At 35.1% G+C, this 19,260-nt stretch overlaps 1 protein-coding gene across 2 annotated transcripts; it reads left to right on the top strand.

Annotated features, from left to right (window-relative positions):
* The first annotated feature begins 729 nt into the window (after positions 1-729).
* lrrc3b (leucine rich repeat containing 3B) lies at positions 730-18,267 on the top strand. Of its 2 annotated transcripts, XR_007829870.1 has the most exons (3): positions 730-911; positions 11,561-12,573; positions 12,805-18,267. XR_007829870.1 is itself a non-coding variant. In XM_051137547.1 (2 exons), exon 2 carries the CDS (start codon positions 11,674-11,676, stop codon positions 12,457-12,459), a length of 786 nt encoding a protein of 261 aa, XP_050993504.1. In that variant the 5' UTR covers positions 730-911; positions 11,561-11,673; the 3' UTR covers positions 12,460-18,267. The 2 variants fall into 2 exon arrangements, 1 of the variants encoding a protein (XP_050993504.1); XM_051137547.1 differs by having other exon boundaries at positions 11,561-18,267.
* Positions 18,268-19,260: the final 993 nt, after the last annotated feature.

Here is a 19,260-nt window from a genome sequence, read left to right on the forward strand (position 1 = left end):
AAGAGTCGTCAGAGAACCTGAGAACATAAACACATCTCACAAATCTCAAAACGTGTTTTAGGCGGATTTCCTGTTTCATATTGACGTGGGATCCTTCAGCAAGACTAATTTTGACTATTTGAAGCCGAAAATGACAGAAACAGTTTGGAGATACTCAAAAACACACGCACGCACACACTACGCGCGCGTTACCGAGAGAATCCGGTCTCTTGGGAAGGACGATTCACTTTAGCGAATCGGTTCGTTTGGATCGTTTCAGTAAACCGACATTCTCAGATTGTTTTGATCACCAGAAGTGTTGCTGTAAGTCAATTTTACGTGTTGTTATTGTTGTAACAGTTTATTGTTTTAGCTGGGAGTTTTCGGTTGCTAAATAAATTGTCCCAAATGCCGTGTTGTTGTTATTAGGCTAATTTTACTGTCTAAAACATGAAAAATAATGTCCCTCCTGAAAAGTACATCTTGAACTCAGTCTTTGTGAGTAACTGGGGTGAAAACAAAATTGTTTACAATAATAATTAATATTAATATTACATAAAAAGTATTGAAACGGTGCTTTTGAAATCGTAAAATAACCCACATAATTCCTAAAATCCACGTTTTGGATCAGGCTAGTGAAACACCTGTTTGCACAAGATTTACAAACGCCGCTGCGAATCGGCTCGACTGAATCACTACAAGGAATCGGTTCAAAAGAACCGTTCGCTCGCGATTCGGACGCCACTACCACGGAGCGATCGAACCCCTCCCAGTTACTCCCGTGGCTTTTGCCACGAACATCAGGCAACAATCTCCAAATATGTGAGAGCTCACATGAAATAACGAGCGAGAGCGTCACATCATATGTTTGAATGATTCCCTGAGGATGTGAGAGTCACGGATGCGGCGATCGATGAGTGTTTCTGTCGCAGGTAAGAGACAAACGCATGTCGCCTGTTGCTCAGCCGCACATAAACACACATGATAGAGACTGACATGCATTCGTCTGTGTCACATATGCATTTTGCATGCTGAAAACAGCATGCAACATGGTGTAAAATGAGCCGATTGTACGTGCGTCAGCTGGTGTGAATTATTGCACCGTTTCATATGACATGCACCTTTTGAATAGCAATTGACAGGTCATTGATGGCTTTTATTGTGCCGTTTGGATTTGCGGTGCAGCTGGCATGTCTGGTTTATCTAAAGCAGCCGTGCACGAGCAACTTATTTGCAGTTATTGATTCGCCTCTCGTAATGGAACTAATAATCATGTTTATTGAATGCAATCATGATTCTTCACATTCACTAGGGTGTGGAGCGGTAATCTGTGAGATCGCTCTTCGTTGCTTTACAAGTCGAGAAAAGTTATTTTCAGCACTTAGCTTTCTGATTTAGACCTGCCTTTGAGATGCTGTCTGGTTGTGAAATTGCTGGGAGAAGGTGATGTTCCCTTTGATCACACCGGAAGGGTCAGATTTCATGCCAGAGCCACTAGGATTAAATCAGGGATAATGCATTGGATCAAAGCTCTGATGCTGCTCATATCTGATTGGATTATTATTAAATTTGACAAGAGACGCCTTTAAAGTCAGATTCAGATCTGCTGTTTGAACTGAGCAATATTGTCTAAACACCATCTTTGACTTTTCGTGCTGCAACATCTTCCTTTTTTAATCCTTCAGCCCACTGAGAAATAAAATGCATCGAAAGAACTATGTGTACAATTTTTCCACCAGACATTGCTTGTGTGGAAATCGAATAAAATATCAGGCAAACACAATTTTCACAGATTCAAAGCTATATTGAATGAATGAATCATTGCGAGCAAAAGCCATTATGTTTTCTTTCCCCAGCTCCGTAATCTTCACATTATAAACTTTAATGTGTTATGATGATGGCATTGGTAATAATGGTAAAGGCTTTACAATCTGTTTGGCTTTCTTAGAGCTGTGACCTAGATCCATGCTCTGCCTGTTAATCTGGATCAATGTGTTTTAATATTAAAACCTGATGTCAGCCTAATTACGACTCTTCCATTCATGATGAGTAATATTCTCGTAATGCCAACAGCATCTGCAATTTATTTCATTCTTAACCAGTATCTAGTAAATACACATCTTTAGAATAATAATAGATAATAGATGCTCACCAGAAGCAAATTACATACAACATTATTGCTTGTTGTCAAAGAGAGTGCATCTTGAATGGAAGTTTTAAATGTTTAAAGTTGGCTTGAATTCAAAAGTCACCCTGCCAATTTTCTAAATGCATGTTATTGATCTTATGAATAATTAATCAATGCATGCATTTCTTTAAAAAAGGGGTCTTGAATGGTAAAATGACTGACTTCTCCAATCATTTAAGTCTGCTTAAACCTTTCCTATTGGTCATTTTAATGAGAAAATATATAATAATTCTAGAGAATTTTGACATTAATTGATTAACTTATTGTGAAAAACTAAAAAAAAAAAAATTAAATTATATTTAATAATAATAGTAGTATACTATTATAATTAATTTTAATAGTAGTATATTCATATTTTAAATGTGTGAACCATCATATTAATTTCATTTACTTCTATAGTTTTTTATATTACATTAAATTAAATGTATTTAATGATTTTTGGCATAAAAGAAAAATAATTCTAGAGAATTTCGACATTATTTGATTAACTTAATGTGAAAAATGTTTTTAAGTTATATTTAATAATATGATACATTTACATAAAATGATATATTTTTGTAATTTTAATATAGTCATATTTTAATGCATTTTTATTTTAATAGTAATATAATCATTTTAAAAGTGTGAACCATCATATTAATTTCATTTACTACTATAGTTTATTTATATTACATTAAATTATGTAGATTGTTTAATTTAACTATTTGTAATTATAATATAATCATATTTTAATATATTTATTAGTTTAATATAATTATGTTGTAATCACAACATGAATTTCCCTTGACTATAACTGTATTTATATTCAATTCTATACATATTTTTTAATAATTTAACAAGACATGTAATTTCAAAATATTTTTTATTGTAATATAAGCTTATTTTAGTAGTAAAATGTGTGACTCACTTTTACTGTAACTATTTATATATTTGTCAGTTGTAATGTCATCATTTTATTCAGTTTTTATTTTAATATAATCATATTTTTGAAATTTAATCATATTTTGAAAGTGTGAACCACTATAATAATTTCCTTTACTACTACAGTTTATTTATATTACATTAAATTGTGTAAATTGTTTAATTGAACTATTTGTCTTTTTAATATAATCATATGTGACCCTGGTCCACAAAACCAGTCATAAGGATAAATTTTATGACATTGAGACTTATATATATTTATATATAGCTGAATAAATAGCTTTCCATTGACGTACAGTTTAATTTATTTGTAATTATAATATAATCATATTTTAATATGTTTGTTAGTTTAATATAATTATGTTTTAATCACCACATAAATTTCCCTTTACTATAACTGTATTTATATTAATTTACATACATATTTTTGGTAATTTAACAAAATATGTCATTTCAGTATATTTTTATTTTAATATAATCTTATTTTAGTAGTAAAATGTGTGACTCACCTTTACCGTAACTGTTTATTTATATTCATTTTAATACATTTTTGGTATGTAATTATATTTTAATCTGTTTTTAATTTAATATAATTATATTTTACTAGTATAATCATATTTTAAAACCGTGAACCACCATATTAATTTCCTTTACTCCTACAGTTTATTTATATTAAATAAAATTATATAAATTGTTTAATTTAACAATATTTGTAATTTTACTATAATCATATTTTAATATTTGTTAGTTTAATATATTATGTTTTATTAATAAAATATTTGAATCACCACGTTAATTTTTCCTTTACTATAACTGTATTTATATTAAATTATATGAATATTTTTAGTAATTTAACAAGACAAAAAAATGTATATATATCTTATTTTAGTAGAAAAATGTGTGACTTACCTTTACTGTAACTGTTATTTATATTCAATTTAATACATTTTTTTGGAAATTGGTTGGTAAATGTAATTTTAATGTAATCATATTTTAATCTATTTTTATTTTAATGTAGTCGTATTTTAGTATTTAAAACTGTGAATCACATTATAATTCCTTTTAACGTAACTGTAAAATATTGTTGCCTACATGATATCCCACTGTTAGCATTTAGTATACAGCTGCCAGATTATTTTGTCATGTCAATAAACATAAAAAAAAGGTCTGCTACGGTCTTGTACAGCAATCTAACATGGTGATAAACCTCAAACCTCATACGGACCATAAACCTCAAACTATCAGATGCATCCATGCTTCTCCATAAGTAACTGCACTTCCGTGTTTAAACAACAAATGCTGACAGAGAGCCCAGATGGTTCATAAGTAAGGGATAATATACAATCAGCACATCGTAATGGCAGAATAAACCCAGACAGTGTGATCAGGACCGTTATGTGAGGCGGATAAACACATAAAAAAATAGGGATGGATTATTGATTCGAGAGGAAATGATTATATTAGATTACCACTTAGAATACGAGCACAGCTTTATTGGAAACATCAGTTTCCTGGATGAGTGGTCTTTTATGTTTTGTTGCCATGGGCTACAGTCATTAATCAGAAATACAGTGCGATAGTCGGGTTCTGGAAGTAAAAACCCATTAATTTTCTCCATAGGGCAATTGATTTTTAACAATAACTCGTAAACTTGTAAAGACTGATGTACTGTGAGCTCAGCGGTTGTTAATCGATGGTATATGCTTTTGTTGAAGCTGTCTGCTTGCATTATTTTAACTTATTTTAAAAATCATTGTATTTAACACATGAATTTGTTGTGAAAATGGAAAACTACATTACCCATGATGCTGCAGAGAAAATTCCACCAGTCAGAGAGTCGCGTTGAGTAAATCATGCCTAAAAGCTAGCAGGGAAGGTGAATGATGTAATCAAATTCAATTATGTCATTTGCATCAATTTCCTCATTGACGTACACAGTCTTGTAGCAAGGTTCGTAAGGTTGTGAATCATCTCTAAGCTGGTTGGTGTGGTTAATGGCTCATAACAATTTAACCAAGACTTTTTTTTAAATCCCAATGGGTAAAATTAGTGGAAAAAAAACCTTTTAAAACTGAAAAAGTGGGCGGGCTCTAAAGCATTAGATTTGACAGCTGAATGCCACGATTGACCAATCAGGATCATTCCAGAGAGCCGTGTCATAATATCATCTATTTGGGCCATTCCGTGTCCAGTCAAACAAATTTCAAAAACTTCCCTGGCTCAAATGTTTGATTTTGCTAATGTTTTTTTCTGAAGAAAGATAGACATGAATAGTGAAGAAGGCCAAAATAGTAAATGAATGAATATTTACTGAGTAATCCATTTGTAGAGCGGGGTCAAAATGGCAATGTTCAAATTACATAGGAAGTAAAATGACCTTAGAAAGATGGCAGCATCATAATGTTATTTTTATACAGAGATTGGTAGTTCTATTAGTAAAATCTGTTGACTTTAGCAATCTTTTTTACATTATGTGCCAATGGTGACAATTTAAAAATGGGGAAACGGCACTTTTCAAGAACGTTCAAGCACTTTTTCTGCATGCCTGTAATTCAAGAAGTTTGAAAGATATCTTAAAGGAGAAGTCCACTTCCAGAACAACAATTCACAAATAATTTACTCACCACCTTGTCATCCAAGATGTTCATGTCTTTCTGTCTTCAGTCGTAAAGAAATTATGGTTTTTGAGAAAAGCATTTCAGGATTTTCCTTCAAATAATGGACTTCATTGGTGCTCCGATTTTGAACTTCCAAAATGTAGTTTAAATGCAGCTTCAAAGGGCTCTAAATGATCCCAGCCGAGGAAGAAGGGTCTTATCTAGCGAAACGATTGGTAATTTTTTTTTCTGAAAATAAAAATTAGTGTACATTTTAAGCACAAAAGCTTGTGTAGCACAGGCTCTGGGATGCGCGTTCACGTACTATTGAATCACGTCGAAAGGTCACGCTGAACGTAGGTGGAACTACAGACCCAGTGTTTGCAAAGCGAATGCGCAAAGACTTAGAAAGTGCAAGTAAGTCAAACGCTGTTTACAAACAAAAAGGTACAACGATGTCGGACGATTCTGAAGTTGTAGGAGAAAATAAGATTGAATTTTTCGCGATACTCTACCTTTTTGAGCTGGAGCACACAGATGATGAACTTAGACTTTGAAGCTGCATTTAAACTAAATTTTAGAAGTTCAAAATCGGGGCACCAATCAAGGTTATTATATGGAGAAAAATCCTGAAATGTTTTCCTCAAAAAACATAATTTCTTTAAGACTGTAGACAGAAAGACATGATCATCTTGGATGGCAAGGGGGTGAGTAAATAATTTGTAAATTGTTGTTCTGGAAGTGGACTTCTCCTTTAATGTCCTTTTAGATATTGGATCTGAACGAACTTTCCTTTTGGCTTCTTCATTTTTAAGGTCCTATTTGTTTCAGTTCCAGACATATTGAAATTCCAATATGGCTCCAGGAGTAAACTGTTAAAATGCACTCATTTTAAGTGGTCAGGCAGAGTAAGGCAAATGTTGGTCACTTTGCATAAATATGATACTTCTTTTCTTATAAAGAGGAATGTTTGAAGAACAAACAATGTTGAAACTAGAGATGTATCTCGTTTCCTTCTGTCAAAACAACTGGATTAAACATACCTTGTCTGAATAAATATTCTTTTTCCAAAGTGTGCGTGCCTATAATTCAAGAAGTATTAAAGATATCAGAATAATATTTTAGATTGTAGTTCTTAATTAACTTTTCTTTCGAAATCAACATTTTCAAGGCCCTACATTGTTCATTCCCAGAAATATAGGGATCTCAGTGGTGCTCAAATATACATTGTTGAATATGACCTTTCAATGTTTGAAATCAAATGTGTGTCACTTTGTGTACAGCCAGTACTTAATTTATTTAAAAAACAATTTCTAAAGAATTAATAAATGTTCAAATTAGAATTGTATCTTGTTTACAAGATAGAAAAAAAAAACATGAAAGTGCTGTTTCCCCATTTTTGAATGGTCATCATTGACACATAATGCAACAAAGACTGCTAAAGTTAACATATTTTACTAACAGACCTACCAATCTCTGTGTAAAAATAACATTATGATACTGCCATCTTTCTGAAGTCATTTTTACCCCCTTGTAATTTGATGAGTCTCAGGTGAAACTTGCCATTTTGACCCCTCTACAAAATAGTGGGTTACTCAGTAAATACTCATCCATGACATTCAATATTTTGACTTTCATCACTATACATGTCTATCTTTCGTCATAAAAAATATTAGCAAAATCAAAAATTTGAGCCGGGGACCTCTGGTTGAGTTGACACGGAATGGCCCATTTGTATTTGCCTTCTGGATTTAATTGCATTTAGGATTCATCTAGAATTCGTCTCACTTCACAGAGTAGTTAGTTCTTGACAGTTTATGAGGGACTTTTTTCATCTCATTTCCTGTGATGACCTGTCAGTTGTAATAGCTTGCACCAAAACGCATGAGATCTGCCGTCATACATCCCATGTGGCATATGCACGCATTACATCAGCCGGACAAGGGCCTGAGAGTCACTCAGTCAGTCCACACTGGCCCTCAAGAGCCTCAGGCAACACACACACAAACACACTCGACTCAGCTCTAGTGAACAGTCACTGAGCACGTCATGTCAGGACTCCTGGGATACTTATTTTTACATCACTATTGATTGATCTGCATTTGTCTTTCAGCTCTAAAATTAGAAACTGCTTCACATGCATGATGCAAACAAAAGGTCCAGATGTGCATGCCTCTGTTAAACCAGCATGTTTTTGCTTAGCTAAATCAGTCCGCTGATATATGTATAAATATAATGTGCAGGTGATGCTGACTTCCAGTTGCTTTTATCTCTCACCTTTCAGTTGTTTACATCAATCTGTGATTGGCGTCATGTACTGTATGCAAACGAGCGGCATTTGCTCTGTGTTAATTATAGCTCTGCCTCCCTGCCTGTAATACAACCGGTTTATGTTAGATGACCTTAACTGTCTTAATGAGTGTATACATGATGCTGCTGCTTAGTTTGTGTGACTAGTTGCTTAAAGTAGTTAAACTGCAGTCAGGCTGTCTGGAACTGAAGTTGTTCACTTATTGATCTACTGAGGGGTAAAATATTTTTGTTTAATAAATAAACCCTGACTTGGTCAATGGTAGGTTTTGTGTAAATCTGAGGGGGTTTATTTTTACAATAATGCCTGATTGGCTGTAAATTATCCCTTAGATAACTACACTTAAAGGAGAAGTACACTTCCAGAACAAAAATTGACAGATAATGTACTCACCCCCTCATCATCCAAGATGTTCATGTCTTTCTTTCTTCAGTCATAAAGAAATTATGTTTTTGAGGAAAATATTTCAGGATTTTTCTTCATATAATGGACTGATATGGTGCCCCGAGTTTGAACTTCCAAAATGCAGTTTAAATGCGACTTCAAACAATCCCAAATGAGGTTGTAAACAATCCCAGCCAAGGAAGAAGGGTCTTATCTAGCGAAACAATCGCGTATTTTTATGAAAAAAATACAGTTTAAATCCAAATTCAGGTTTTTTTTTCCATTTTAATTTTTCTGGATTCAGTTTTTTCTGTTTTAATTTTTCTAAACTCCTTTTTAATGGTTAAATTAAATTTTATTAATCAAAAGCATGTCTAATTAATTAAATCATGAAACTTATACAATTTCACATCAATTTAATAAAGGTTTAACAAAAATGACATGTTTAGGGCCCTATGAAATGTTTTATTTTTTCTCACCATTTGTTTTATTACCAAATTTTGTTTTATAGCATGTCTAATTATTTGAATGCATACTTAATTTATTCAAATTTATTCTTAAAATAGCCTTATGAAAGGTTTTTTTACCCTCAGAAATTCTGTGATGTTTAAAATGTTCTGATTATCAAATGAAGGCATAAAACATTTTCATTTATCTTTTAATTATTGAAAATTAAGCAAACTTTTTTTTGGCAAACAAAGGGGAATTTACTATTAAAATTAAAACAAGAAAGAAATGTGTGATTATACCCTAAAAAATAATGTTTGTTTCATTTTAATAGTAGCAGTAATGGTAGTAATATATATCTGGCACTATGCCTACCCACTTTTTTTTGACGGGTTGCCGTGTCTACCTTTACATTTCTGTGTGTGTATGATATAACGCAACTTTTCCTTAAATGAAACAGTCAAATGCTCATGAAGTGACTCTCAGCAGATATTGTTCATGTATTTATGTCCTCATTTAGTGAGACGACAGACACTGAAATCACCGCGAGCGTCACAGGATCACTTCAGTGTGTGTAGTAAACAGACCCGCTCACCTGCTCCATTCATTAAAACAGAGACACACAGAACATGCAGGATTCACATTTAAATGGTATTTTTGTGGCGTAATATTTACAGATATTAGTCTATATTGCGGTTTGATTTAAGTGTAATGACCTACTTTTAATTGATTCATGCAAACTTTAACGAATTCCGTGACATTCCGCGTTATTCAAGTAAATTTCGTTTGAAGCTGTATTTAAACTGCATTTTGGAAGTTCAAACTTGGGGGCACCATAGAAGTCTATTATATGGAGAAAAATGCTGAAATGTTTTCTTTAAAAAATATAATTTCTTTACAACTGAAGAAAGAAAGACATGAACATCTTGGATGACAAGGGCGTATCTGTAAATCTTTGTTCTAAAAGTGGACTTCTTTTATGTATGTATTATGTAATTTATTAATAAAATTAGAACAGTATCAGGCACAACAACAAGGCTGTTGAAGTTGACACTAAATGCATCTTAAAAACAGTTTGTGAATCAGATTTTTGCATGCATGTAGTTTTATTAAACGTACAAGGTTTTTATGATGAGTTATGATTACTGAATGTTGTACTGAATTGTGAATGCTCTGTTATAGGCCCTGTTTGTCAAATTATACAGGAAATTACATCTGTTTTAATTAAAAAAATTACTAGTAAATACTAGTGGTCAAACAATAGGGGTTTTCAAAGCCCAATGTTTATAGCGCAGGGTGGCCAATATAATATTTATATATATATATGTGTATGTATATTTTAATTCAGCAAAGGTAAATAAAATTGATTCAAAGTGGTAGTAAAAACAATTTAAATTTGCAAAAGATTTCTATTTCAAAAAAATCTTGAAAAAAAACATGCATCACGTGTAAGCACAGCTATTTTCAACATTGTTAATAATAAGAAATGTTTCTTGAGCAGCACATCTTACATTTACATTTTAAAATATATTTGAATAGAACACAGTTCTTTTAAATTGTAATAATAATTCACAATATTACTCTCTCTCTCTTTCTCTCTCTCTCTCTCTCTCTCTCTCTCTCTCTCTCTCTATATATATATATATACACACACACACACACACACACACTACCATTCAAAAGTTTGGGATCAGTAAGTTTTTTTTATGTTAGTCTCTTATGCTCATCAAGGCTGCAATTATGTGTTCAAAAATACAAAAAAAAAACAGTAATATTGTGACATATTATTGCAATTTCTAATATGGTTTTCCTGTTTTAATATACTTTAAAATATAATTTGTTTCTATGATAAATAAAAAGAACAGAATTTATTCAAAATAGATTTTTTTTTCTAACAATGTAAGTCTTTACTGTCACTTTATCCATTTAACACATCCTTGCTGAAAAAAAGTATGAATTTACTGATCCCTAATTTGTGAATGCTAATGTATGTTGTAACACAAAATCTCTGTTTTTATTAAACACTCTTCTTTTTAACTTTGTATTCATCAGAGTATCCTGAAAAAAAGTGTCACCCAAGTCCCAGAAAATCTTAAGCAAATCTTAAATCTGTTTTCATCATTGATAATAATATATCAGATATCAGCATATTAGATTATATATTCTGAAGGATCATGTCACACTGAAGACTGTAATGATGCTAAAAATTCAGCTTTGTTTCACAGGAATAAATTATATTTTAAAATATAATAAATTAGAAAACTGTTATTTTAAATTGCAGTAATATTTCACAAAATTACACTTTTGTTCTGTATTTCTGATCAAGTAAAAAATAACCTTTTTTAAACAACATTAAAAATCTTACTGTTCCCAAACTTTTGAATGGCAGTGCATATACCAGTTTAATAATAGAAACTCAGATGTGCACCAATTTATAAGACAAAGAGTCATTTTCAGTATGTTTACTCAGAATTCACTAAAACATAAAAATGTACATGCATTAGCCACTGACAAAGCTGTTAGCAGATTTTCCCTAGGCTTTGGTAAGCCACATAGCGCCTAGTGTTACACTGATGTCAGTTTTTCTGACAGGCCTCTCTGAGGTCTGTATGTTCCCAGTGTTCAGTGGCACATTCTCTTGTCGAGGTGATGGAGGAGAGGTGTCATTCCCACCCATAAATTAGCTCGCCGACTTGTTAGCGTATGCGTTCACTGTGTCTTCTTCCTCCGCAGGCTCAAACAGACGATGAGAGTTGACGAGACCCACGGCTCTTGGTGACGACGCGGTCCCGCTATGGGGCTCCCGTGAATGGCCCGGGCGTCGAGTATGTTGACTGCCTGTCAGCATGACGCCGTTGGACCTGTGGCTTTCGCGCTCCATCCCCATGTGTCTGCTGCTGCAGAGCCTGGTTCTCATGGTCCTGTGCTTTCCGTCTGCCAGCACCTGTCCCAAGGGTTGCACCTGCCAGCGCTCCGAAAGCCCTCCGCACGGACTCAACGTCACCTGTAGTCTGTCGCGCCTGAAGGAGATCCCGCCTGACGTCCCTCCGGACACCCAGCTGCTACAGCTGGACCGAAACCACATATCTCTGGTCCCCGATCGCATATTTCATGGCTTGAGGATGCTTCGGAGGCTCAATCTCTCCCACAATGCCGTGGAGACCCTCGGCGAGGGGGCGTTTGTTGGATTGGAGGGCTCTCTGGAAGTGCTGGACCTTTCCCACAACCGGATCACTAGCGTGCACAAGGACGCGTTCGCACGGTTGAAGGCACGTGTGATGGTGGACAACAACCCTTGGCATTGCGACTGCGCCCTGCAGCAGGCGCTGGGCGGCATGGCGCACAACCATGAGGCCGCCACGCGCGTGCTGTGTCGTAGTTCAGAGCTGAGGGACCAGGAGGGCCAGCCGTTCCTGGCCGTGGATGCAGACTTGTGCAACCTGGCCAAGCGGACCACCGACTACGCCATGTTGGTGACCATGTTCGGCTGGTTTGCGATGGTTATCTCTTATGTTGTGTACTATGTACGGCAGAACCAGGAGGACGCGAGACGACACCTCGAGTACCTGAAATCGCTTCCCAGCAAGCCCAAGAAACCGGACGAACCGGAGGACATAAGCACGGTCGTGTGATGCTACAAAGATCGCACGATCCCAGAGACTAAAGGGCCGTTCACACCAAGGATGATAACTGTAACGATAACTATAAGAGTATATGGAATTTTGTGTAACGGAGGCCAGCGGTAGGTGCTGTGCAGGTAAACCTCACTCCCCTGATCTCAAGAGTTGCACTAGCTACTGATGCTAGTGGCTGCAGTCTTTAACCTCCTTGTTAGTGCGCCTGCCTCCCATGCTGGAGACCTGGGTTCAAGTACCGCTCGGAGCAGGTGCAAGTAGGACCCGGGGGGGTTATGTTGGTGCCGTGACCCGGATGGGAGTGAGGTTTAGGGGGGTGAGTGTAATGGAGGTCAGCGGTAGGTGCTGTGCAGGTAAACCTCACTCTCCTGATCTCAAAAGAAGCCCTAGCAATTGACACTAGTGTCTGCTGTCTTTAGCCTCCATGTTAGTGCGCCTGCCTCCAATGCCAGAGGCCCGGGTTCGGGTAGGTCTCGGGGGCAGGGTTCATTCGCACCACAGCTACTATGATAACAGTGTAGAGAGACTGTATTGTTTACAGGTGGTGATCAGAATCAATTATAATATATGTTATCGTCCGTTATTGTGGGTGCTGATATAGTTATCGTTATAGTTATCATTCTTAGCAAGAGCGGGCCTTAAACCAGGATGTTGATCAATCTGATGCGAATCGTAAATGTCGTCTAGCGTACTACACCTGTCTTCTCTTTTTCCAATGTGCTTTCCTGTTTCTGAGTATGTATTTAGAACAATTTGTGATACACTTCCAACCCTTTGTCCTTACGAGAAAGAGAGAGTCTTTTAAACGTGACGTCCAGGTGGCATTAAAACAATCGCGAAGTTGTCCTCTAAACGTGGTCCGAACCCACCTTTAGAGCGAGAACTTGTCTTCAGGCACATTGACACGAGTAATTTTCTATTTTAACTAGTCAGTTGGAAGAGATCGTCGATCATTAAGCAGTGCTAATGACCAGTACAGGTATTTTGAGAAATCAAATCTCAGGTGCAAATGTTGATAGACTCCAATGATTTGTAAAAACCCTACGATGTTTTGATGCTACCAAGTTTTGTAAGACAAACGATAATCCAGGCATGTGCGCATTAGCTACAATCGCGAATCATTTTACGACCTTCAAAAGGCGTGGAGTACCCTTTATTAGTGAAATGACGGGACATTTCTTCCAACGTTCGGAAACTATTATCGTGAGCCTGTGCATTTTTAGGTTTTCTGTTTTGTTTTCACGTTAAAACTCGTGCACATTCAATCGTGAATCGTTGAGTCGTAGAGCACAGCAGTGCTGGTGTGGTGCTTGTCACGTGATTCTCGGAACCGTAGTCGAGGAACGTAGTCGATACCTCCATCCGAGTCTTTTGTCGGTAACGTTACTTGTGAGGCTCTTTGTCGATGTCGTAACTCACCGTGCGTAAAAATAGGCTCCCGAGCCCCGTGTTAGTCATTGTGTAATCTGCGAGGCGGCCAGTGTTTTTTCGTAAACGTAAGGTTCCATCCCTGAATCCAAACTCTTGACATCCAGGACAGAAAATGTACATCCTGGATGAGGAACTTCAGCTTCCCCTTGCGCTATGGGCCATCAGCGCTTAGTGATATTATTGTGTGTGTACAGTAATTTGGGCCGGTCGTGAGCAGAAAATTACAGCTGTCACTCTGTTACTGGCCTCATTCTTACGGCTGACTGCCGAGTCCAGCAAAGCAAAGCCCCGGGGAGAGCTAGAGGATAGAAAGACGACAGGAGAAGTGAGGAAATGGAAAACAGGATGCTGGGAACAAGTTCAGGAGGAAATCAGAACAGGCGGTGGGATCGTGGTATAGTAAGTTTCAGATGGCTTTCATATATCATTGCATTCACTTGATCCAAGGCAACTGTGGTATTTCCATGATTATCATGTCCAAAAGCTGTTAGTACCATGGTAGCCTCCAAAACAAATGTTTTTATGATGGATGCAGCCATGAACTGTATATTCAAAATTGGGGAATCAATAGGTCCTAATCAAAATGAATTAGTATCATGTGCACAAATTGGAAATACTGTGGTAGATCTTAATACCATGGTAGAGACTAAAATTATGGTAGTATGATGGATGCAACCATGTACTGTATATTCAAAATTGGGAAACCAAATGTAAAATTTAAAGCATTGGTCATTGGGAAAAGATATATATCAGTACAATGTGAACAAATTGGAAATACTATAGGAGTGTCTAAAAAACATGGTAATATGATGGAAGCAACCATTTATATTGAAGATTGGGGAATCACATGTAAAATTTAAAGCATTGATCATTGGGGGGAAAAGCCAATTGGAGTATGTTAGTATCCATAAGTGTCCATGAATTGGAAATATTCTGGTACAGTAGTTTTTAATACCAAGGCTTTGTCCAAAAACATGGTATTTTGATGGATAGAACCATATATATTCAATATGTATTCAGAATTTGGGCACTAAGTGTTTAATGTAAAGCACTGGTCATTGGGAAAAAGATGACATTCAGAATATGTTAGTACCATGCCCACAAATTGGAAATACTGTATTAGTACCATGTATTAGTACCATGTCCTCAAATTGGAAAAAAATGGAAATGTTATGGTAGTTTTTGACACCATAGTAGTGTCCAAAAACATGCTATTATTATGGATGCAAGCATATATATTCAAGATTGGGGGACAAAATGTAAAATGTAAAGCCTTGATCATTTGGGGAAAAAATTCTGATCCAGAGTATGTTAGTGTCCATAAATTGGAAATACTGTGGTACAGTAGTTTTTTATACCATAAAAGTGTCCAAAAATGTGGTATTATGATGGATGCAACCATGTATATTCAGGATTGGGGACTAAAGGTAAAATCTAAAGCATTGATAATTGGGATAATTGGGGGGAAAATTAAATTCAGAAAATGTTAGTATCATGTCCACAAATTGGAAATACTATGGTACAACAGCTATGTATTATGATGGATGCAACCATATGCATTCAAAATTGGGGGACTAAATGTAAAGCATTGATCATAAATACCAGGTACGCAGATTGGAAATACTATGATAGTTTTTAATACCATGGTAGTGTCTAAAATTGCGATAATATGATGGATGCAGCCATGTACTGTATATTAAAAAATGGGGAACCAAATGTAACACTTGAAGCATTGGTCATTGGGAAAAAATTACATTCAGAATATTTTAGTACCATGTCCACAAATTGGAAATACTCTAGTTGTGTCCATAGTAGAGTCCCCCAAAAAAACATGGTTTTATGATGGACGCTTCCATATATATAAGCCAAATGTAAAGTTTAAAGCATTAATTACTGGGGAAGAAATTGTTGATCAGAGTATGTGAGCATCTATAAATTGGAAATACTATGGTACAGTAGATTTTAATACCATGGCAGTGTCCAAAAAACATGGTATTGTGATGGATGCAAACATATATATTCAGGACTGGGTGACAAAATGTAAAGCATTAATCACTGGGGAAAAATTGTTGATCAGAATTAAATAGTACCATGTCCACAAATTGGAAATATTATAGTTGTGTAAATTGGAAATACTATAGTTGTGTCCAAAAGAAACATGGTATTATGATGGATGCAACCATTTATATTCAAGATCGGGGAACCAAATGCAAAATTTAAAGCATTGGTTATTGGGAAAAATATTGCCAGCCAAAATATATTAGTACCATGTCCACAGATTGGAAATACTATGATGTTTATGGTATATTATATTCGTGTCCCAAAAATGGTAATATGATGGATGCAAATTTATATATTCTAGATTGGGGAATAAATGTAAAAGGTAAAGCATTGTTAATTGGGAAATTACCAAATTAGAAATTACAAACTAAAATGCATTGCACTATTATGGATGCAACTATATATATTTAAGATTGGGGGACAAAGTGTAAAATGTAAAACATTTATCATTAAAAGAATGTTTTAATTACAGTGTCCATAAATTGGCAATACTATTTTACAGTAGTTTTTTAATACCATGGCAGTATCCAAAAACATGGTATTTTGATGGATGCAACCATATATATATCAAGATGTAGGACTAAACATAAAGCATTCATATGGGAAAAAATGTGCTAATCAAAATGAATTAGTACCATGTGCACAGTTCAATCTAATACCACGGTAGTGTTTAAAAAGCTTGGTATTATGATGGATGCAACCATATACATTTAAGATTGGGGGACCAAATGTAAAATGTAAAGATAAAATTGCCATCAGAATATTATTAGTACCATATCCACAAATTGGAAACACTATGGTAGTTTTGTGAGTGGAATGAGCGTTGTTTCTTTATTGTAACTTCATTGTTGTGTATCCAGTGAAGTGCTTTTTTAATGAAACTTTTTAAACGGTAATTAAATTCCAAGGTTGGTGCCGTTATAATAATGACGTTTGATCGTGGCTTCGACATCGGTTCATCAGAACATTAGGAGAAATTTAGAAGAACATTAGGGAGAACACTAACCCGACTTCACTGTAGATAAAGAGCTTGTCATTTGCGTAGGAAGGTACCTGAAATCCCTTTAAAGAATCGTGTTTGAATGTACTTATCTAGTCTTTTTGCCTTGTCTAACTGCGGTTGTTCTACACGCTGTATTGTGCTGGGAAAGAGAGCCGTTTCTCAATGCAGACTCCACAGTGAAGCACGCTGTAGCCAAGGACACGGGGGAGAGATTTTCTAAGTGCCTGAAATACTCGTCTCTAAGTCTCTCATTCTTCCAGCTAACGATAACTTTGCTTTGAAACGTTTTGTTCGGTCTCGCCCAGCTCGAGTCTACTCGGCCTCAACCGGATAGGTCTTTACTGCACAAAGATACTGGGAAAACGAATGAAGTACAGGAGTGCCATTGATGCGTGATGTAGTTCTTCCTGTTTTCTTAAGGCCTTTTCACATGATTCGTGTCACGGCTTCAATGCTGTGCAATGTTTTGGCCTCCACATGAAAAGCATTGCAGATTATGTCGCCAAAGGGTGATTTGACAAGGTTGCGAAAAGTATGAAGTGTTGAAAATAGTAACAGATATCTTATATTAGAACAGAAAGTCCTGGCGTTGCTTAGATGCATTGGAGAAACAAAACAAAGACACGTCTAACTTTTCTCTGAATGTCATGATATGCATTTGACGTTCCAGTTTACAAATAAGTTAATCTTCCATCTTGTTTTGATTTTCACATTAGATGCATATCTTTGGGAAATAGTTGGTTGTTCTTTGAAAAGGTTCAAATCAAGCGATAAGATTTAGGTTAAAACTGACATGACCACAATATGGCGCAGGTTTGTCCTTACCAGGTTAACAGGTTTCTATTTCTGCATTATAAAATCACATTGGTCCAATTACATTTAACATCAAATATGATCTTTAATGCCTGTGATTTTTTTTTTTTTTCATTTGATGAGGACAGAAACACTACATACTCTTGGAAATGTATTGCACCTGCTCACGATGCTGTAGTTTGATGCTTCGCTGCATTGATTTTGATGCATTTGGGAACCGAACGTGAATCATGTGAAAGGGCTTTTATTGGAAAAAAGTAGAGGAGAGTTGTGGCGTGTGTTTCTTCCTATGTTATGTTAATTAGTTTTTTTTTTTTTTTAAAGTAATTACTTCATTTTTGTGTGCCATTTTTTGGCTTGGTATACATGAAACTGACTCCTGCTCAAAAAAAAGTGACATACTGTTGAAGACGTAAAACTGGAGGAGGATCAATGGTACATCACATTGTAAACGCATGATGTAGAGAAAATGAAATAAAAGATTCATTTACACTGTTCCTGGTATGCATAGACTGTTTTTTTCAACTCTGTTCCAAAACCAAGCGAGTAGTGTTGGGCATGTTACTTTAAAAAAACAATTCGTTATAGTTACTAGTTACTTCTCACAAATAGTTACTGAGTTACATCATTATAAAAGTAACTAATTACCAGGGAAAGTAACTATTGTGCTACTTTTTTAAAAGAAATGTTCAAATATTTCAGGATGCCCCCCATATTAAGTATGTTAAATGAATTAAATCTAAATTAAATTAATGACATTTTTAGTTTACTATATATATAAAGTTTAATGGCACAGTTTTTTTTAAACATCTGACACTTAGCAGCAGTCAGTCAAGCATTAAAAAATGACATTATGATAATTTAGCATTAACCTGTAGTAATTAGATCTTTAGTAATTATACTCTTGAAGATGTAAAACTGGAGGAGGACCAATGTAAATCCATGATGTAGAGAAAATTAAATAAAATATTCATTTACACTGTTTCTGGTATGCATAGACTGTTTTTTCGACTCTGTTCCAAACCTAGTGAGCAGTGTTGGGCATATTACTTTGAAAAAAGTAATTAGTTATAGTTACTAGTTACTTCTCACAAATAGTAACTGAGTTACATCATTATAAAATAACTAATTACCAGGGAAAGTAACTATTGTGCTACTTTTTTAAAAGAAATGTTCAAATATGTCAGGATGCCCCCCATATTAAGTATGTTAAATGAACTAAATTTAAAAATTAATGACATTTTTAATTTAGTTTTTTTAAACATCTGACACATAGCATCAGTCAGTCAAGCATTATAAAATGACATTATGATAATTTAGCATTAACCTGTAGTAGTTAGATCTTTAGTTATTAGAATAACCATGTATGAATGCATATTTGTCATGTTGAGTGAACTTAGGAGTGGTGGTGGTGCTTAAGATATTGTTTGCAATTTAGTGTTTCTATAAAAAACACTTCTATTACTACGTATTCTACTATAACACTGTAA

This window comes from Labeo rohita, chromosome 19 (assembly GCF_022985175.1).
Source record: "Labeo rohita strain BAU-BD-2019 chromosome 19, IGBB_LRoh.1.0, whole genome shotgun sequence".
Classification (NCBI taxonomy): Eukaryota; Metazoa; Chordata; class Actinopteri; order Cypriniformes; family Cyprinidae; genus Labeo; species Labeo rohita.